Source organism: Microcaecilia unicolor, chromosome 9 (genome assembly GCF_901765095.1).
Source record: "Microcaecilia unicolor chromosome 9, aMicUni1.1, whole genome shotgun sequence".
NCBI lineage: Eukaryota > Metazoa > Chordata > Amphibia > Gymnophiona > Siphonopidae > Microcaecilia > Microcaecilia unicolor.
Genome location: NC_044039.1, coordinates 206158503 through 206181510, shown reverse-complemented (window position 1 = coordinate 206181510; position 23008 = coordinate 206158503). Strand labels below are relative to the sequence as shown.

Sequence of the window (23008 nt, the reverse complement as noted above, 5' to 3'; positions counted from 1 at the left end):
CTCCTATTGTTTCCTAAAATTTGTATTTATGGGTTATGGTTTTTGTTTGTCCCTGTATCTCCTGAACTGTAGACTACATTGCAATATTTAAAATACCTCAAAATTAAAAAATAAAATAAAATTAAGTATTTCTTGGGTAGGAAGACAACCAAGATGTTCCACTTGCCCTGCAACCCATGGCATAAATCTTTTCAGAAGTGGAGGGATCCTGAAATATGCCACTTGGATATGTGTTTGAGGTAAGCCCAAGAGGCCTAGAAGAAGATGGACAAAGACTCAAAAAGCCTAAAGTATGGCCTGGACCTCCAAATGAGAGAAATGGAGGAGGCATTCAGACTTTAACCATGTTCCCTGATGCCTTCGGGTAACGCACTGTGTTTGGATTTTCTCTTTGGGCAGTTTATTTGTTCAGTAATTGATTGAACATTAATATGACCCCTGAGGCAGGCATTTGATTGCGCCAAAACACAGACCATATCGGGTCCTTTTGTCCAAGCAGCGAATAAAGCATCCTTTGAGCACCATTTCCTATATTGGGACAGTGTCTGTTGGCCAGCTTCTACTTTTGTTTGGCTGTACTGTCTATGTGGAGGTTTTTCCTGTTTGCTGTGCCTGATCCTTGTTTCCAGGTTTGACAGTGAGGTTGGGTACACTGATCCCACTTGAACTTGAGATTGAATTTAAGGTTGTTTAATTTTCAGATGAGCAAAAGGAACAATGTGCACCACAGTGGCCTTTTGATCCAATGTATGTAAGTATGTCTTGACTGCAATTTCTGTCAAAATCTGTATTTCATAGACATGCCACACCAAGGAGTACTGTCTGTCCGGCAGCAGAAATGGTCTCTCTTGTGTTCACAGTGGCCCTTATAAAGGACAATGCATTTGTCGGGTACAAGTTTGACTTCTGGAAGTTGATTATGAAGCCGAGGCTCTGGAGAAGAATTATCTTATTTCTGAGGATTAATGCAAAGGTCTCTGAAGATGCTGCATGAAGCCAATTGTCTAGTTAAGGAAAAACAAGATGGCCTGTGTTGTGAGATGTGTGGCCACAACTACAAGGCATTTGGGTAAAAAACTCTTACGGTTGATGCAGAGCAAAAGAGAGGACTTTGTGTTAATAGTGGTCCTGCGATTGATATGGATTGGAGGTGAGTATAGAGATTTTTGAGATCTAAGGTGCACATCCAGTTTCCAGTCTTTAGGAATGGTAGGTGGCCAGCCTGTGGAGGATGCAGAAGGATGTGGGGCAATGCTCAGAGACTCACTGTGGGCCATATTTGCATTGTCAGTAGTTGCTGAACAGCAAAGCGGGGTTGTATATGAAAAACAGAGTCACTCAAAAGTAGGGTCAAGCCCTGATGACAGAATGGAAGGAATAATGTTTCTTTACAGAGAAAGAGATTGAGATACTTGATATCCAGGATGGGCCACAGGCCTCCTGTTTTCTTGGAAGTACCTGGAGTGGAAGCCTTGGACTCTATCAAAGAGAAAAAAACTGCTCTGTAGTATTGCATTTTAGGAGATTATCGACTTCTTTTGCAACAGATCGGTGTGGGGTTGAGAAGATGAGACCATGGTCTCCGTTACTTGCTTATCAAATAAGGAGAAACTAGTGCATGGGGCATCTGCCAGTTTGGTGGAAATGTCCTCACATAAAACTGAAGCACATAACTTGCTAGACACCTTGCGATTACAGTAGACACTGAGATTCTGGAAGATGTATTGTATGAGATGGTTCTGCATTCAGCTTCCACTAAGATGATGGCGAGCTGCGATTGTGCCTGAGAGGATAGATAGAGAAGAAAGTCAGCACTTTTTGAAAGATGATATGCATTTACCATGCTATATAAAGCTGGTGAGTAGTAGTGTGTCTGAAAGAACTGTTCCTTACAAGATTTTCCCAAATTGTCCAAGAGGCATGATGTTTACCAGGAGTTATATTAGAAAACTCCCTCTTCTTATGCCTTTTTCATGGCTATCTGCACTACTTCTGAAGAGTGAGATAGTTAGACTTTATTGAAACCAGATGCTGGTTGGACCTTATATCTAACTGGTTGTACAGGAAGTGGGGTTTGCCACATCTTAAGTTGTTGAGAGGCTGCCACTGTGGACTTTGGGCCCATCTGTAAACTTCAGGAGGCTGAAGACATTGGAGCATGGTTCTCTTTCTTGTTGTAGGGGAAACACACCTCTTTAGGCATGTGCTGCACGAATCTCAAATAGGAGATATCCTCTTATGGGGACTCGTTCTTTGCTGAAGGAGGAGAAGGGTTAGATAGATTTTTCACAGAATATTTGTCTGCCTTGAAAGATTTGGACTGTACAAATTTTTGAAGCACTCTTGTAGAATTCTCCAAGCTCAAGGAAGATGAATGCCCTGGTTCAGGCTCTGAATCCAAAGTCAAAAGAAGAAACACAACAGGATCTTGAGACACTCATGCAATAGAAACATTAAAAAACTGAGAAGGTGTAGCACTTGGTTCCTGAAATGAGCACTTGGCAGGTCTTTACAACACTCTTTAATGAATTAACTAAAAATTTCTAGCAAGAAACAGTGTGTTGGGGGGTTTGTAATGGATGTACAAGAGGATGAATGGGTGAAGTGGACAAGACCCGCGCTGGGTCGGCATTGTCTTTGATCTGCACTATGACTGCTCTTGCACTGATGTTTTGAGTCAGTAAATCGCATTGGAGACAAATTTCAATTCTGTGAAATATTTCATCTTTTTATCTGCTTCAACTTCCCTTCCATAGACCTATGCAAATATGCAGAAGATGGCTGCACTTTGGGTCAGACAACCTCTGAATAACCATTTGTCAGTTTAAGAGATACCTGAAAGTGTTTTTTTAGTGTCTGGCCCTTTGAAGTCAGTGTGTGACTGTTCTGCTAAGGATGATTTTGTTGATTGCGCAGAACCAGTGACTGTGCAGAGCAGGGACTGCAGAACACCTTCTTGGTTGGGGGTGAGGGGCAAACAACTGCATCAGGGAGTGGTTCTGCAATTTCCATGTTCTCACGTCAACTCCAAATTCTTCCACATTGATCTTGGAAGAATTTGGAATTGATGTGAGCAAATGGAAATTGCAGGACCACTCCAATCGAAACATGGCCCATGTCGGCATTTGGTCTGGAAGTTGCAAGACAGGTGCATGTAAATATTGATTTAGCATGCAGTTCTTTGATGTGCAACTGAGAAAATTTAAAGAAGATATTGGTTAAGTTTATTTAAACGGTACAGTTACAAGCATTAAAAGAATACAATATAGCCACAGATATGTTTGAAACCGATGACGAGAAAGAGCGAGTCATTGGTTGATAGCCTACGTGAAGTTGCCACTGATGGTTTCATTGTGGTAAAAATTAATGAAAGAGCTGGGAAACAATTAGCATTTCACATGAATATCTGAGCACAACTCTTACATTCAGACTGTGGAGGAGTGGCCTAGTGGTTAGGGTGGTGGACTTTGGACCTGGGGAACTGCGGAACTGAGTTCAATTCCCACTTCAGGCACAGACAGCTCCTTGTGACTCTGGGCAAGTCACTTAACCCTCCATTGCCCCAGGTACAAATAAGTACCTGTATACAATATGTAAGCCGCATTGAGCCTGCCATGAGTGGGAAAGCGCGGGTACAAATGTAACAAAAAAAAAAAAAAAAGGTCCTTTGAATGAGTATTAAAGTTCTGGATCTTTCTATCACATTGAGGGAAGAGTTAAAAAATCAGACTTCCACATCATGACGTACCTTATTTTTTGTTTAAAGAAATGAAAGCAATAAAGAAGGAGAAAAAGAAAAATAAAAACAATGAAAAACAACATCAGGAGACAGCAAGACATAAAACCTCTCAACAGTTGGGAGAGCTTTCTTTTCACATCCATTAGGCAGAGCAGAAAATTCAAAAACGAGGAGCTGAGAAGACAACAGCTCATGGGCCGCACTTGTTCAGAACTTTACATTCAGTTCTGAGCTCTGGAAGAGCTGCTCTGTCCAGGCAACGTGAAGTGGCGTCACCAACTTGCATGCCTGGTTCAGTCTTGCTTGTTGAGGGCAAACAGTCTGCATCGCCAGTTCAAGTTTAGCACCATGACAAGCTGTCCGCAGAACACTACAAAGAAGATATGATGAGGAACAGGCATTTTGCCCGCAACATTTCCCCAAGGAGATGAAGAGGGATTAGAGAAGGAATGGACCTGCTTGTAGTTAAAGACCTGTCACTTCTTTCTCTATAACATCAGCAAAATTCGCCCTTTCCTCTCTGAGCACACCACCCGAACTCTCATCCACTCTCTCATTACCTCTCGCCTTGACTACTGCAACCTACTCCTCACTGGCCTCCCACTTAACCATCTATCCCCCCTTCAATCCATTCAGAACTCTGCTGCCCGTCTTATCTTCCGCCAAGACCGCTACGCTCATATCACCCCTCTCCTCAAGTCACTTCAATTCAAGCTTCTCCTACTAACATACAAATGCACTCAATCTGCAGCCCCTCACTACCTCTCTACCCTCATCTCCCCTTACGCTCCCGCCCGTAACCTCCGCTCACAGGACAAATCCCTCCTCTCAGTACCCTTCTCCACCACCGCCAACTCCTGGCTCCGCCCTTTCTGCCTCGCCTCACCCTATGCCTGGAATAAACTCCCTGAGCCCATACGCCAGGCCCCCTCCCTATCCATCTACTACTACTACTACTATTTAGCATTTCTATAGCGCTACAAGGCATACGCAGCGCTGCACAAACATAGAAGAAAGACAGTCCCCTGCTCAAAGAGCTTACAATCTAATAGACAAAAAATAAATAAAGTAAGCAAATCAAATCAATTAATGTGAACGGGAAGGAAGAGAGGAGGGTAGGTGGAGGCAAGTGGTTACGAGTGGTTACGAGTCAAAAGCAATGTTAAAGAGGTGGGCTTTCAGTCTAGATTTAAAGGTGGCCAAGGATGGGGCAAGACGTAGGGGCTCAGGAAGTTTATTCCAGGCGTAGGGTGCAGCGAGACAGAAGGCGCGAAGTCTGGAGTTGGCAGTAGTGGAGAGCCCACCTCTTCAATGTCGCTTTCGGCACCTAACCATTGTACCTCTACCCAAGTAACCTAGACTGCCCCGATTTCTGATTGAGTACACTTTTTGTCCTTTTGTCCTTTAGATTGCAAGCTCCTTTGAGCAGGGACTGTCCTTCTTTGTTATTTGTACAGCGCTGCGTAACCCTGGTAGCGCTCTAGAAATGTTAAATAGTAGTAGTAGTAGGTCTAGCCGTGCATAGCAGGCTGTGAAAAGGAAGACCTTAAATGGGTTCCTAAGCAGATTAAATTTTTTTTTTGTTTTGTTCTTTTTGGAACAGATCAATGCGCTCTTTTGTGCTGCTGACTTCATCTTGTGAAAACAGTTAGCTTTATATCAGGCTTCCTCTAAGGAAAGTAGTGACTTGACCTTGTTTTTACAATGACCTCTTGCATTGTTGCTCTTTACTCTGGGATTTATGCCTAGATTAGAAAAATTTATTATCCACATCTTGTTCCTGCTCTCTGGATGACCCACACGTGGCTTCTGGTAGCAGAAAGCGAACCTGGCGCAATCCAACAATAAAAACAGGACATCTTTCAGGAGGTCATTTTTGTGAAAGTGGTGACAGTAGTCTAGGAATAATCAGGTAATCCATGCTCTAGATTCTTCAGAGGCTCCTGACACGTGTCTGATAGGGAACGTCTCTCCTCAAGTGCCTAGGTCCGATTCTCAGGAACTCTATAATGGCTATGCAAAAGTATTGATGCTGCACAGAGTGGCTACAGCTTTATGATTCATTTTCATGTTTTTGGTTATTCTGAAACAAAGGCTTATACATCCATTTCCTTCAGAGTTAACGTTGAACAGAGATTGAATCGGCACACAAATAAAACACTTGTAAGGCTGCCTCGTCTGGAGTTTTGGCTAGAAACCAGAATGCTCTGCTTTCTTATCCTAAAATCCCTCTGTTTTATTAAAGGCTTACTTCCTGGATATGTGTCAGATTTGGTGATTAATCTAATCTTCCTAGGGCAAGGTATTTTACAGCTCATTAATGACTGGTCTGGAGCAGCCTAGGGTCCCAAATCTAGACAGAGGATATTAAGTAGCAGCAAATTCTCTATTCTACTACTACTACTTAACATTTCTAGAGCGCTACTAGGGTTACGCAGCGCTGTACAATTTAACAAAGAGAGACAGTCCCTGCTCAAAGAGCTTACAATCTAATAGATAAGAGTGAGACAAATATAGGACAATCAAGCCATTGTGACATCACTGATGAGGCTGGCTCTTAGGCATTGGTGGAATGAGGCATTATGACATCACAATCTCAGCTCTGGTTAAATCACTGCTCTATGTAATACTACTACTACTACTTAACATTTCTAGAGCGCTACTAGGGTTACGCAGCGCTGTACAATTTAACAAAGAGAGACAGTCCCTGCTCAAAGAGCTTACAATCTATTAGACAAGTGAACAATCAGTCCGATAGGGGCAGTCAAATTGGGGCAGTCTGGATTCACTGAACGGTAAGGGTTAGGTGCCGAACGCAGCATTGAAGAGGTGGGCTTTAAGCAAAGACTTGAAGACGGGCAGGGAGGGGGCTTGGCGTAAGGGTTCAGGAAGGTTGTTCCAAGCATAGGGTGAGGCGAGGCAGAATTCTCTATTCGTTGAAGTGTTATTCTAAAATGCTGTTGCTTTGAGATTTTACTGTGAGGGAAGGAGGTGATAAGAGGGTTATGAAAGTCCTTACCAAGAAACATTCCAATTTGTAGGCGTAGGAGCAATCTTAGGGAATTACTGCACAGTGTTCCAGTCTACCAGATAGCTTAGATTTCAACATCATACTGAATAGATAAGAGTGCATCAACTGGGGTTTCCTAGCTTTTCCTGTTCACTGTAAAGGAGCAGCTCGGCTTGGCCAGTCTGAAGTCATCCGCAGTGCTCAGCTAGCATCAGAGAACTGTGGTTCTAAGCTATATAACTGAACGTTTTTTTCTTTCACATAATGTATTTTAAGCCATTTCTGACTTTCTTTGACCCCTGTCATGTTATAACAGTAAGCTTGTAGATTGGTCTCTAATAGGACCCCATCAGCAAAAAACAATAATTATAAAAATAATTTAAAATTATATATATGCACATATACACACATACTGGCTACACATAGCAGGACATGTTTACCCACTCCTACCCTAGCTAAGATAATGTTCAAGCACCTTTCTGACCTCATTTCCAACTTTCTTTAAATTAATCCCCTTATTTTCTTACTCCTGTTATCTATCTATATGTTCCATCTTTGCTTATACTCTAGGCTGTCTATGAAAATGTTTTACTGTGTATTGTGTTGGCATTGTAATGTAGCATACTATGTCATACTTTGTACTGTTGTTTGAATGTTTGTATTGCTGTAATTGTCTATTGCTTATGTTTTGACTTATTCTTGCTGTACACTGCCTTGAGTGAATGCCTTCAAAAAGGCGGCAAAATAACCTCTAATAAATGAATAATAAATAATATAAAGGATTACAGCTCGGGATAGAGGGGCAACCATATAATGATCAGCTCCTGCAGAGATTTTATTCCAGTCAAACTAACTGGTGAAAAATTACAAGATGCAAACTCACAACTAATTTGCATTTTATAGCACCTCCCCCCCCCCCCCCCCACCAAACACAGCTGTAGAGCACTGTATTTATGCATGGGACCAGCAATTGACACCAGTGAACCTTTTTGGTAGTATCTTATAGACGAAGCAGGAATTTTGGGCAGCCAAATATTCTGCTGGCAGCCCCAGCAGCCACACTACTGCTTTCCCCCTGCACCCTAGGCTCACCTCCTTCTTCACCCGCCCGGGCCTTGGTGCAGCAATGGCCTCTCCACCTCTTCTTCTGCCTGCCACCTCTCCCTAAGGCGCCTGCAGCCCAGCCCCTGGCTCACACGAAAACTGGGTTGCACTGCTCCTTTAAGACAGGTGGGAGAAGAGGGCAGGTCAGCGCACTGTGCTGCTAGTAGCTGGGGTCAGGTCAGGTGTGTGAGTTCCGCTGCCTCCAGGCGGGTGAAAGAGGAGGCGAGCCCAGGTTGCAGGGGGAAGCAGTAGTGCAGCTACTTGGATTGTCAGCAGTACTTTTGAGCATGGCCGCCGAGAAGGGGGGGCAAGAGGGACAAAATTCCCCGGGCCTGGGCCTCCAACGGGGGCCCGGCGCCGGGGTCTCTCTCCCACTCCTGCTCCAAGGCTGCCGGCGCCGCAGTCCCACCTGCCTACCCTCAGCTCCCTCGACAGCGCCCTTCTGTCTGCCACCGGGCCCTCTGCATTTAAAAAAAAAACAAACTTTAAATCGGCAACGTAGTGCCAGCGAGCAGCGCCTAACATCTTTGTGAAAGCGGCAGATTGCCTCGGGCCTTCCCTGTGTCCCGCCCCCGTCTGAGGGAAGGCCCGAGGTGATCTGCCCCTTTCACACAGACGCGAGGCGCTGCTCACTGGCGCTGCCGATTTAGAGAATTTTTTTATTTAAATGCAGGGGGCCCGGTGGCAGACAGAAGGGGGCTGTCAAGGGAGCTGAGGGTAGGCAGGTGGAGACTGGGGACTGCGGTGCCGGCAGCCTGGGAGCAGGAGAGGGAGGCGACAGCAGTAAAGATTGGGGGGGGGGGGGGCAGGGGTGGCCTTGGTCTTGGCTCAGTCTCTTGGCGGCCCTGCTTTTGAGTGCTGCTGTTTAAGCCCAAAAGTCATGGAAGCCTAAACAGCAGTGCGCAAAAGTCACGCCCCCTCTTACGGATTCATTTCCTCATGTTAGAAAGGTATGAGAGGAACTCTTTATTCCATATATAACCTTGAGATGATTCTGGCATTTTTTTTTTTTATTTCATTTTATTGGTGTGATAGTTTCCTTCTAACTTCTCCTTTCGGCCCCTAGCTCAGTCAGAACTAGGGTTGGGATCGGGCACTATGAACCTTCATTCCCAACTACCCGGTAATTTTTTCCCATTTTACATTCCTTCCAGACAGTGCAGTGAGAGTCCTGGATCAGTGCCATGCACCAGGGGTCAATCCAGAACTCTACAATCTTTATATCATATGGGGCCTAGGGCCAGATGCACTAAACGAGCCATTAACGATAAAGTAGTAAACCGTGGCATGCACTAAATGCTTCTCCGAGCCATTTTCCGATCACGGTAGCAGCTAACGAAAACGGAATGCAGATGAGCAAATTAGTACCCCAATGTGTATAAATCATATTGTAATGAGATGCACTACCGTTTTCCTATTGCCTAACCGTGGAAAATCTAATGGGAGGTCTACACCTCTCGTTGGGGTAAAGAAAAGAATTGGAAGAAAGAAAATGTCGTCAGGGACGTCCTTTTTGGACGTCCTTCACCTGTAAAAAAAAAAAAAAAAAAACCCACTCCAAAGACGTTCTTTCTGGACGTCCTTCACTTATAATAATAATAATAAAAACCCACTCCAAAAAGACGTCCATTTTGGACGTCCTTCACTCAAAACAACAACAACAAAAAATGGACGTTGTACTTCTTAATTTTTACTCTCGCTCTTCTGTTTTAAATCTTCCTTTGAGACATTTTTCCCTTCCTCATTGGCAGCTGAAGAGAGGGCTAATGGACGATTGTGAGGCCCCCCCACGGCCTCTCAGCCAATCACAGCGCGTTTAGCTGACACCAGTGAGAGCTAAATGCGCTGTGATTGGCTGAGAGTGACCTGGAGGAGGGGCAAAATCGGGCACCCGTGAAGAAAAGCCCATCCTACTCGTCAGGAATGTCCTTTTTTGGTTTAGTGAAGGACGTCCATGTTAGGCACTTAAGAAGGACGTCCCTGACGAGCAGCACAGGCTTTTCTTCAAGGGTGCTCGATTATGCCCCTCCTCCAGGTCTCTCTCAGCCAATCACAGCGTGTTTAGCTCTCACTGGTGTCAGCGAAACGCGCTGTGATTGGCTGAGAGGCCATGGGGGAGCCTCACAATCGTCCATTAGCCCTCTCTTCTGCTGCCGATGAGGAAGGGAAAAATGTCTCAAAGGAAGATTTAAAACAGAAGAGCGAGAGTAAAAATTACGACATCCTTTTTTTTTTGCTCGTCAGAGACGTCCTTTTTTGTTTTTTGTTTTTTTTAGTGAAGGACGTCCTTGGCATGCGCAGAGCAGCCAGCACAACGCTTGGCTGCTCTGCGCATGCTCGACCGGCCGACTGGTTTCCGAGGGAATACAGAATGCAAGTAAGCTACAACGAGCAGCTCATTTGCATTCCCTTTCCTTGATGCATGGCCGTTCCCCAACGATTTGCTATGGAATCGGTAAGGGAACGGCTCTTTCGAGGACTTTAGTGCATCTAGCCCTTAGTCACTAAACCACATCCCCCCCCTCATTGTATAACCTGGCACCTAAATTTACAGGCCGATTGCACGTGTAAATTTATATAATACCAACACTCAGCTCTATTCTATAAGTGATGCACGCATCTCACTTACCCACAGATTCTATATAGTGCACCTAGAGATCCGCGTGGCAATCCAGGCGTATTCTATAACAATGCGTGTAACTTAATTGGCTTAACAAGCTAATCAGCATTAATAACAGCACTTAACAAGCAATAATGAACACTAATTGGCAATAATTAGAATTTACATGCACAACTCACTAAGGGGTCCTTTTACTAGGGTGCGCTGAAAAATGGCTTGCGGTAGTGTAGGTGTGGGTTTTGGCCGCGTGCCAATCCATTTTTTTCAGCGCGCCTGTAGAAAATGCCTTTTTAAAATTTTTGCCGAAAACAGACGTGCGGCAAAATCAAAATTGCCGCGCGTCCATTTTGGGTGTGCGACCTTACCGCCAGCCATTCACCTAGTGGTAAAGTCTCACACAGTAGCCGGGCGGTAATGACCCATGCGTGTCAAATGCCACTTGGCGCGTGTCCGATAAAACTATTTTTCGGCCAAATGTTGCGCAGACTGGATGGACCGTGCAGGTCTTTATCTGCTGTCACTTACTGTAACCTAGAGGGATGATTTTTAAAAAATATAAAAGAAACTACAAATTTTTCACACGTGGAGGGGCATTTTTGATATGACTTCTAAATCTGATTTTGGACGTTTTGTGAAAAGTGAATGGGATGTGTTGGTATTACTGCACCGGCAGCTGCTAGCGCAGTTTTGTAAACAAGGGGTATGTTATTAAGATGGTGTTTTTCCAACTGAGATTTTTATGTAGGCTGCAGGATTTCCTTTCATCTGGGAGTTTTCAGTCAGTTTTGCAAGCGGTGGGTTTTTCCACATTTTGATTATTGTAATGCATTGTTGTTTGGTTTGCCTGGATATACGTTGCAGGTGCTCCAGGTTGCTCAAAATGAAGTGGCACAGGTGCCTGTAGGTATATCAGTTAGGGAGCATATTACAGCTACTTTACCATCACTACATTGGTTACAGATTGTGTACAGAACATCCCCTCCTTGCCATTCGTGCTGATCTTTCTTCCTTTCTCCTTCCCTCCTCTCCCATACCACCTGCCTCACCCCTTATTCTTTTCTTTCACTACTTCTTTCCTGTCTTCCCCTCTCCTCTCATTCCCCCTCCTTCCCCTTACCTCTCCATCCCTATCTTCTTTCCCCTTCCCTCTCTCTTTTCCTACAGCCCAACCCACCATTCTTCCCCCACCACTATTCCTCTTTCTCCCATTCTACCTCTGAAGATGGCACTTAATGGTTCGTATGGCCAACATAGGCTGATTCACCCAACATGGTGGCCTCCTCCTGCCCCCCCCCCCCCAAATACCCATAGAAAGGTGGAAGGTCGGCTACATACAAGGAGGGGGACAGCAGAACAGGCAGAACTGACAACATACAACAGCGCCATCTAGTGTTTCTGCTAGCCTCCCCTTCATACCACCAGAAAACTTACGCACATAAGAAAGATTTTTCAGTGTAGAAAAGTGAAGGTGAGGTCAGAGATCTAATAAGGTCCTACAATATTGCAACAAGAGCAGGCAAATGGGCCTTGGGGTCTTTATTTGCTGTCATATTCTGTGTTTCTTTGGTATGCTCCTGGTATTACAGTTTTGGACTGACCCACTAACACTGGAACTGAAACAGATAAGGTGCATACTCAAGACCACAGGGAAGAAGGACAGACAGATGTCTGACAGAAAGTGTAGTATGGGAGACCCCTGCTGGCAGGTTAAGGCATCGAGAGGCTCACTTTTATAAGCAACTGCCCTTCCAATCCCAGCCAGCAGAGGATCTATTTCACTCAACACGGTGACCACGGAAGGAAGGGAAGGTGCCAAACGCTCACCTGGAACCTCTGAACTAGCCGCAGGGCCTGGCTGTCATTCTGGTCCGCTTCCAGTATGACATCTGTGAGTTTGTGTATGATCACATCCAGTGGCCCCTGGTCCTCAATTGGCTTGCTGAGGTTGAGCTGCAAAAATCAAAACAGAAGAGCAAGAAACCATTAGATCTCCAAATGTTGGCCATGGTTTCCAGAGCCAACTGACTCACCATCTTTGCAACTGTGCAGATATAATGCTATGTAACATATAGTAACACAGTAGATGACGGCAGATAAAGACCTGTATGGTCCATCCAGTCTGCCCAACAAGATAAACTTATTACATATGGTATAGGAATTGGTTATTGGACAAAAAAAACAGAAGGTAGGGTTAAATGGCCATTTTTCTCAATAGAGTAGGGTGAATAGTGGAGTGCCACAGGGATCTGTACTGATAGCAAAACGTTTGATTTAAAAGCATCTAGAGTATTAGGCACCAAAAACTGGACATCAGCTCTGAATATATAATTAGGGCTTCTTTTACATGCATTTCTGAAAATCACTGCCATATTTCTGTTTATTTTTGATTTGCATTCTAAGGAAAGTGTCAGCCATATTATATTACATTGCCTAGTAATTATATTACACCTGCACCAATTTCCAGTTTGAGGCGGATTACATATTATAAGAATACCCCCAATAAAATCTGGGAAGTACAAACGATAACGTTTATATTAAACGAGTCATAAAGACTTAGCATCTATGTTTGTGCTATAGGTGCGTCAGCGACTTTAATGCGTGCATTAATGGTTTACGCACGTTAAACACTAATGCGCCCATAGAAATGTATAGGCATGTTAGCGTTTAATGCGCCTTAACTTTAAAGGCGCATTAAAAACGCTAACGCACCTTAGTAGACATAACCTTAGATTAATGAATATCGATGATTCAGTCTTAAGTCTAGGAGACTTGGGGGGGGGGGGTCCTTTTATTTAGCCTTGCTAAAAATTGGCCGGTGCTCCTGTCAACATATGGATTTCCTGTGTGTTGCAATCTCTTTCAGCACAGCAGTAAAATGGCCACTTGCTAATTTCCCCTTTAACACATGGCCGTTACTGCCAGGAGCCATTACTGCTACCTATTCACTGCATAAATTGGGTAGGGGCGTAGCCAGACTTTGGCAGGAGGGGGGTCCAGAGAACGAGGTGAGGGGGCACATTTTAGCCCCCCCCCCCCGCCATTGCCGACCACCCCTGCCGCCACCACCAACTTTGACCCCCCCCCCCTCCGACAACCCTCTCGACCCCCCTCCCGCCAACCCTCACCCGCCATCGCCTACCTTTGCTGGCGGGGGACCCCAACCCCCGCCAGCCGAGGTCCTCTTCTTCCTTCGTTCTGTTTCTGAGTCTGACGCGCATCAATTTGAAACTACCGCCCGGCTACTGCATGCCCCGGGTGGTAATTCCATTTTTTACGTGTGTCAGAAAATATTATTTCTTTTCTACCGCGCGGCGCTAACTGGACGGTAATCGGCAGTGTATGCGCGCTGACGATTACCACCCAGTTAATGCATGGAGACCTTACCGCTAAGTCAATGGGTGGCAGTAAGGTCTCAGGCCCAAAATGGACGCACGCCAATTTTGCCACACGTTCATTTTCGGCCAAAAAAGGCCTTTTTTACTGGCGTGCTGAAAAATGGACCTGCGCACGTCCAAAATGCAGGCCATTTTTCAGCACACCTTAGTAAAACGACCCCTTAGATATTAAACCCTTACAAGTTAGAAATGGTAGCCTTAAAAACATTTTTGGATCCCATATCGCGAATGCAGAACTTTAATCAATATAAACATATAAGGGAAAGGGAAATGGGACTTGATATACCGCCTTTCTGAGGTTTTTGCAACTACATTCAAAGCGGTTTACATATATTCAGGTACTAATTTTATACCAGGGGCAATGGAGGGTTAAGTGATTTGCCCAAAGTCACAAGGAGCTGCAGTGGGAATCGAAGTCCGTTCCCCAGGATCAAAGTCCACTGCACTAACCACTAGGCTACTCCTCCACTCATTCCACCAATAAGAGCCAACCTCATCAGTGATGTCACAATGGCTTGATTGCCCGATACTTGGCTCACTTCTGATATTGTGATGTCATAAGGGAAAGGGAAATGGGACTTGATATACCACCTTTCTGAGGTTTTTGCAACTACATTCAAAGCGGTTTATATATATTCAGGTACTTATTTTATACCAGGGGCAATGGAGGGTTAAGTGATTTGCCCAAAGTCACAAGGAGCTGCAGTGGGAATTGAAGTCCATTCCCCAGGATCAAAGTCCACTGCACTAACCAGCTACTCCTCCACTAGCAACATTCCATGTAGCAGCCTGCCCTTGCAGATCAGCAATGCAGCCGCGCAGGCTTCTGTTTCTGTGAGTCTGAAGCAGGACGTCAGACTCACAGAAACAGAAGCCTGCGCAGCCGTGTTGCTGAGCTGCAAGGGCAGGCTTCTACATGGAATGTTGCTAGTGGAAAAGCAACATTCCATGTAGAATCTCAAATAGTAGCAACAGAATCTCAATAGTAGCAACATTCCATGTAGAATCTCAAATAGGGGAAGGGAAATGGGACTTCATATACCACCTTTCTGAGGTTTTTTGCAACTACATTCAAAGCGGTTTACATATATTCAGGTACTTACTTTGTACCAGGGGCAATGGAGGTTTAAGTGACTTGCCCAGAGTCACAAGGAGCTGCAGTGGGAATCGAACTCAGTTCCCTAGGCTCAAAGTCCACTGCAATCAAAAGCCGGGGCAATTCCAATGAATTTGAATATAGTAAGATGTAATTCTATCAAACTTCCTCAATGAGCAAATCAACTGTATAGCTGTATTTTGCAGAGTTTGTAACTTTCTAAACAAGTTCTTAGAACAAACCAGATAGATTATATTGCAGCAATCAAGTTTAGACACTATCAAAGCTTGTACTACTAATCTAAATTCATCCTGTGTTAAGATATTTTCAAATTTGTCTGAGATTTGCATCAGCCAGAAATATTGCCTAAGAAATGCATTTAATTTGGGTTTCCAAGGTTAGGTTTTGATCAAGAATAACACCTAGGATTCTCAGCAAGAGGCCAGCTAGAGTGACAAGGGAACGAATTATAATAAACCGGTTACCTAAGTTGTTGCATGGATAAATAGCACAGGGTACAGAGTAAACAATATGTTACATTATTCAGTTTACACAAAAGAAACCTTACGAGCAGAAAAAAACAGACACTAACTGGAAAAGAACGGTATGAATAGGCTGAAGCATATACAAGGCAGAGACTGCTCAAAGCCCTTTGAATAAAAAAAAAAAAAGATTTTATAGGCCAAGTAATGAAAAACTAAGGTCATAGTTGCATATTTTCTTTGCTTTTTTGCTGGGGTGGATTCTAAAATTCCAGTTACCGATGACCTGCTGCTCTTCTGAATAGAATGTACAACGAGCAATCCCACAGCTGGGCTCTGCTTCTCCGTCCCAGATCCACACTCTGTCCAGTGCAGATGTTGCTGTGCCAGCTCCCAGCCAAGGCCACACAGGCACAGGAATGCTTGGGTCCAGTACAAACTGCAATCCAGGTCATCAGTGCCCCAAAAATACCAAGTTCCAAATCACAGGATTATTACTTCCCTCTGACCTTTGGTAGTTTTCAGTCATCATTCATTTATTTACAAGCCGTCGAGCCCATTAAAACGGGCAAGAAAGCACTCGGAGCCCCGCCCAGGAAAGCCGCCCCGGGGGATGGTGGCAGAGGAAAGCGCCCGGGTCACAGCAGCAGCGGCAGCAGCTCATCGGACGTGTCGGAGTGCGCCTCGGAGCTGCTGTCGGATGATCCCCGCCTGGTGCTCGCCGGTCACTCGCAGCTCTGTTCCTGCCTCCTCTAACAACGTCGGCTCGGAAGAGATGCGCTGTTCTGCGCATGTGCGGCACGTCGGTCGCTCTTCATTTATACAGTAGGATTAGGATTTATCTACCGCCAGTTTATTCGTGTTTATCCACTCCTACCCTAGCTGATATATTTAACCACCTCTCTGACCTTAAATTAGTCACCTTATTTTCTAACTCCTCTCACTCTCTTACCTATCTATATATTAACTACTACTACTACTTCTTAACATTTCTAAAGCGCTACTAGGGTTACGCAGCGCTGTACAATTTAACATAGAAGGACAGTCCCTGCTCAACGAGCTTACAATCTAAAAGACAAGTGTACAGACAAAGTAGGGCAGTCTAGATTTCCAAAAGGTTAGGTGCCGAAGGCAGCATTGAAGAGGTGAGCTTTGAGCAAAGATTTGAAGATGGGTAGGGAGGGGGCTTGGCGTAGGGGTTCAGGAAGTTTGTTCCAGGCATAGGGTGAGGCGAGGCAGAAAGAGCGGAGCCTGGAGTTGGCGGTGGTGGAGAAGGGTATTGAGAGGAGGGATTTGTCCTGCGAGCGGAGGTTACGGGCGGGAACGTAGGGGGAGATGAGGGTAGACAGGTAGTGAGGAGCAGCAGACTGAATGCATTTGTAGGTAAGAAGGAGAAGCTTGAACTGTATGCGGTACCTGAAGCCAGTGAAGTGACCTGAGGAGAGGGGTGATATGAGTATATCGGTTCTGGCGGAATATAAGACGTGCGGCAGAGTTCTGAACGGATTGAAGGGGGGATAGATGGCTAAGTGGGAGGCCAGTGAGGAGTAGGTTGCAGTAGTCAAGGCGAGAGGTAATGAGAGCGTGGACGAGAGTTCGGGTGGTGTGCTCAGAAAGGAAAGGGCGAATTTTGCTGATGTTAAAGAGGAAGAAGCGACAGGTCTTGGCTGTCTGCTGGATATGCGCTGAGAACTATCTCTCTGACCTCATGTGCAACTTTCTTTAAATCAGTCACCTTTAACTCTTCTTACTCTCTTACCTATCTATATGTCCCATCTTTGCTTATACACGTTACTATGCCATACTTTGTATTGTTCTTTGAATATTTTTACTGCTCTGATTGCCTGTTGTTCATGTTTGATTTATTCTTACTGTACACCGCCTTGAGTGAATTCCTTCAAAAAGACAGTAAATAAATCCTAAAAAATAAATAAATCAGCCTGCCTTTCCACCCCCCCCCCTAAAATTAGTATGTACGGTTTGAAAGGAACCATCTCCAGTGTTGTCGCGTGACATCGAGCCACTCATAAATAAAGATTTTCACATCAGATGTACTGCCTGGAATGCCTGCTTTCGGAAATAATGTGGAACAATCCAAGCCCTTGTAAAAATACAGACTGAGACTCATATTCAAAAAGTCAGTGGTGATGACAACCACATAAGTGAGTTTTTACCCACATCCTTATCACCTCTTGCCTAGACTACTGCAATTTGCTTCTCGCTGGTCTCCCGCTCAGCCATCTATCTCCTCTTCAATCTGTCCAAAACTCTGCTGCGCGTCTTATATTCCGCCAGAGTCGCTATACTCATGTTAGCCCTCTCCTCAAGTCGCTTCACTGGCTCCCTATCCGCTTCCGCATACGGTTCAAACTTCTCCTTTTGACCTACAAGTGCATCCACTCCACAGCTCCTCAGTACCTTTCCGCTCTAATCTCTCCCTACACTCCTCCCCGTGAACTCCGTTCGCTGGGTAAATGTCTCCTGTCGCCCCCCTTCTCCCCCACTGCTAACTCCCGGCTCCGTTCCTTCTATCTCGCTGCTCCCTATGCCTGGAATAGACTCCCTGAGCCAGTACGTCAGGCTCAGTCTCTGGCTGTCTTCAAGTCTAGGCTTAAAGCCCACCTCTTTGCTACTGCTTTCGACTCCTAACCATGACTCTCTTACTCAACATCCTCACTTATCACCCCTACCACTGCAATTTCCCCACCCCTAGCTGTGTGTTTGTCTGTCCAATTTAGATTGTAAGCTCTGTTGAGCAGGGACTGTCTTTTCATGTTAATTTGTACAGCGCTGCGTAAGTCTAGTAGCGCTATAGAAATGTTTAATAGTAGTAGTAGTAAATGGATAACTTTGGCTATTTAAGGGGTCCTTTTACTATGATGCGTGTCTATGCGCGCCAAAATGGAGTTACCACCTACCGCGTGGCTCTTGTGGTAATTTCATTTTTGGTGTGCGTAGGTCATTACCGCCCAGTTACCGCACGAGTCTTTACCGCTACGTCAATGGCTGGGAGTAAGGTCTCAGACTCAAAATGGACGTGTGGCAATTTTCATTTTGCTGCAAATTTTAAAAAGGCCTTTTTTTACAGGCGTGCTAAAAATGGATTGGCGCACGCCCAAAACCCGCACCTACACTACCAAAAGCCTTTTTTTAGCGTGCCTTTGTAAAAGGACCCCTAAGTCACTATAAGAGCCACAGTCAGCCATTATTAATTCGTGACATCCCAAAAGTAGTAAGGAGTGACATCCAATGACTCATCGGATAATATATCGTTCCAAATCGGACTGTACAAATAGCCAGTATAGCTTTTCATGGACAAGCTATCTATTTAAAGTTATATATGTATTAGTGATCCCAGTAAAAATGTTGATGAAACTATGCATAACGTTAAATGGATATGTTATCTTCAGTTTTATGCAGTCTCCTTACTGCTGAATAATAACCTCAAAGTGATCGCTTCCAATTTTTTAACTTAATGCATTGGGGCCTTTAATACTTCCGATACTATAGAGTATCTATTATAGAATTGCATTGAGCGCTGATTTCAGAGCCCAAATTTGGGTGCCAAGACTTACGCTTGCTGAAACCAGGTATAATTCCCAGCAATATTACAACCCCATGATAACAACTAATCTGCCACCCCCCCCCCCCCCACCACCTGCCAAAGTAACCCCCAACCCACCCCAATCCCCTACTGCATACTGAAACTGATAGGGCACAGAGGATGCAAAGGCTTAGTATAGTGCATGTCTGCTTGTCCCTTGATATGTATGTCCTCATGCTGAATGAGCCCTCATTGGGGTTGGAGGATGGAGCCCAAAAATTTCGGCACAAGTGTGCTTGACTTCCTTTTGGAAACGTAAGGACAAGCCTTCTAGGGAAGTACTGTTGACAAAAACTGATCGCATTTATCCGATGACAAAACTGACTGCATTATGTAAGGATACTATGAGCTCTTTCCTGAACACATGGGCGCCTTATCGGATCTGGAAGGGGCCTTCTGCCCTAGCGATATGCTGTTTTGTTGGAAATAAATGGTTTATCCTAAGCTTTTGCATCCTCTGTAACCTGTCAGTTTCAGTATGTAGTAAGGGATTGGGGTGGGCGGAGAGTGATTGTTATCATGGGGTTGTAATATTGCATTTCACAATGTGCATGTTTTTGTTTCATTGTTTTACGTTTTGAATGGAAATGCTTGGATGATAAAGACAAAAAACAAAACAAAACAAGGCTGTAGTTTGCAGCTCAGCATTAAATGTCAACTTTTCTCTCAACGCCTGAGCGGTGATCAAGCTGACATTAAAAAATGAAAACACAAGCATGCTCTTCCCCCCAGCCCAAACACATACCCACTCCTACCCTAGCTGAGATAATATTTGACCATCTCTCTGACCTCATGTGCAACTTTCTTTAAATCAGTCACCTTACTTTCTAACTCTTCTTACTCTCTTACCTATCTATATGTTCCATCTTTGCTTTACCTTTAATGATCAATTATAATGTTCTGTTACTTATTGTGTTGACATTGTAAGTAGTTTATGTCATACTTTGTATTGTTATTTGAATATTTTTACTGCTGTAATTGCCTATTGCTCATGTTTGATTTATTCTTACTGTACACCGCCTTGAGTGAATTCCTTCAAAAAGGCGGTAAATAAATCCTAATAAATAAATAATATCCTGGTGTCTAGCGGAACCCACCCAGACCCTACATATACAACTTTTCTTTTCCCCAAACATTACAAAAATGCCTCCCTGTCCATTCTAAGCTTATGGACATCTTCGATCAGATCTCTGTTCAGCTTCCTCATTTGTGCTGGAGATCTGAAGATCGAATCCATGTGGATACAGGTTCCATCTTCTCTTTCCAGGATGATCCATATAGCTTCTTCCTCTCCAAAGGTTCCATGCATTTCAGCCACTCTGATATTATTTTTCACATACAGTACCACTCTTCCACTCTTTGGCCCTCCCTATCCTTCCTAAAATGCTTATAGCCCGGTATGGTCGCATCCCACTCATGGGACTCACTGAACCATGCCTCTGTAATAGCAACAATATCCTCCTTAAACATCGGGCTTGTAATCTTGAACCGTTTTACTTAGACTATGAACATTTGTGTTCATTGCTTTCCATGTGCTATTAAGTGAGTTTAGATGGTTTTCCATATTAACATCTGCCATCATGCTTTTCCTGGGGGTGATTTTCTGAATTCCCTTGCTTCCTTTTGCCACCCCACGCTCTAGTTTAAATGTCTAGAAATATACTGTCTGAATTTCTCCCCAAGGATCCCTTTTCCTGTCACAGAAAGACGTAGCCCTTCATTATAGTACAGCCTGCCATTTTTCCACATACTGCCCCATTCTCCTATGTACCAAAAACCTTCTTCTTTACACCAAGCTTCGAGCCACTTATTGAACTCCTCTGATTTATGTTGTCTTTCCTTTCCCTTTCCATATGTAGGAAGAACTTCAGAAAAAGATGCAGTCCAAACCAAAGACTTAAGTCCCTCTCCAAGCTTCTTGAATGCTCTCTGTGCTCCAAACTTGTTATTGTTGGCCAGGTCATTTGTTCACAGGTGGATTACAATATCAGTATTAGTATCCTTTCTCTCTTCTCAGACCACATTCAATATTTGGTTGGTACTTCTGGTAGCAGAAGATCCTGGAAGCCATTTCACTAGGTTGGGACGCTTGAACTGTGTTCCTAAGTTAAAGCCTCTTATAATGGAGTCTCCAAGCAGTAAGAATTCTCTGCTTTGAGCTGCTCTGTCATTGTTCTGGGGATATCCTTTGGACTGAGTTACATTCTTTGCCTCTGGCTTCACCTCGGTACTTCTTTTCTGAGCATCATGATGCTCAAGGAATTATACAGGGCCAAATGTTGAGAGAGTGACTGCTTCTGTGACACAAATCATAATCTACCTGAGCCTACTGTAACCCATCTATTCTTCTGTTGCTTTATGTTCTGTGGCAGTGCCTGTAGTAAATTGGCTGGGAATTGGGTAGTCCTGGATGCTTCCTTAATTGCAGCCAATTCCTTCTTTGAGTTTGTTGGTTTCATCTTTCAGTTGACAGTGATATTTAAGATTCTTTGTTTCCCCTGTAATTTGAATGAATTCTAAATCAAAGTATATAATTCAATTTTGATTATACAGTGCCATTATAAATCATTAATAAAGCATAACAACTGATAGATACATATGAGGTGTTCGGTTGTATATTATTATCATTCAGTTGAAAGAATTGACTCCCTCCCAAACTCTTAGATCTAGCCAAGAGACAAGACTATGGAATACCCTTCCAGTATGCTCAAGAATGGAATCAAACTACTTGCGGTATCATATCTTGTTAAAAATCTAGCTACTTGATCCCTATTGCCAGGATGAATTAAACAACAATGAGCTACAATGCAGCCGAAAATGTTTTATGTGGTACTGTTAAGGTATATTCTGTATAATTTATTTTTTATACTGTAATTTTAAGTAGTTATTTTAAGATCAAATTTAGTATGTTTGTTTTATGTTGTGTATTAATTGCATCGTTTATTATGATTTTATATTTTATTGATCTGTTATCTTAATCCACTTTTAAACCTATTTCAAGAAAAAAATATCTTTTAAAATTAGAATTAAGTTAAATTAATGTTAGTTTTGTTTTTGAACTGTATTTTATTTAAAGTACCTGCTTATGGTTTGTAATTTGACATATGCTTTGTATCTGCTTATGATTTATCATTTGATATCGTATGTTGTAAATAAACAGAAAAATCCACACAAACATTCATTTCTTGTTTTCTTGCACTGCATTATTTTAATAAGCTGTCCCTGACTGGTAGAACTCTTTGGAGTAATTCCTTAAAAACATTTCATTATTCATATGTCACCAATAAACTACCTTTTTTTTTCTGTAAAAGAACTTTAACAGAAGAAACCAGAATTTCCACGGTAAAGAACAGGACTTAGCTTCACTCACAGCTTTACTGTCCTTGTAAAATAAAATAAATATATTCTCTCATCATGCACTTCTCCTACACCACCACTAAGAGAGGCAACGACTGGGGCTGCTTGATAATAGGCAAGCTCAGAGGTTGCCAGTCCACAGTAAGCAACCTTCCATTTATAAGCCAAGGGACAAAGGTATGACTCAGGTGCTCATGCTTTCTTTCAGAAAGTTCTTGGTAGTAAATAGAAATAAGTTAAAACATAGAATTAAGATGATACAGGACTAACTTAATGCACTTTTCGATTAGCTTTCAAAGGTAACCCTTCTTCTTCAGATCAATTACCTTCGAAAGCTAATCGAGAAATTCATTAAGCTAATCCAATAAAAAACGGTATCTTATTTTCTTTTCTATGTTTTGATTTATTTCTATTTAATACCTTTAAAAGTGGACTAACGCGGCTACCACACCACTTTACTCAAGAAAGTTCTTGTAAACGCTCGCTGGTAAACTCTGTACTGTTCAGGCGAGCCATACCCCAGGAATTTCTGATGCTCTTAACTCTATTTAAAGTGCTCCCTTGCTGGTCAGAAAACAAAGGCCCTGGAACTGAAGCAATG

General features: G+C 43.6%; 1 protein-coding gene across 1 annotated transcript in view; it reads right to left on the bottom strand.

Annotated features, from left to right (window-relative positions):
* Nucleotides 1-23008, bottom strand: part of ITPK1 (inositol-tetrakisphosphate 1-kinase) — a 299388-nt gene that overhangs the window by 89357 nt on the left and 187023 nt on the right. The window contains exon 3 of the mRNA XM_030214763.1: nt 12298-12423. Within this exon, the coding sequence (XP_030070623.1) occupies nt 12298-12423 (126 nt within the window). The remainder of the gene's footprint in view (nt 1-12297; nt 12424-23008) is intronic.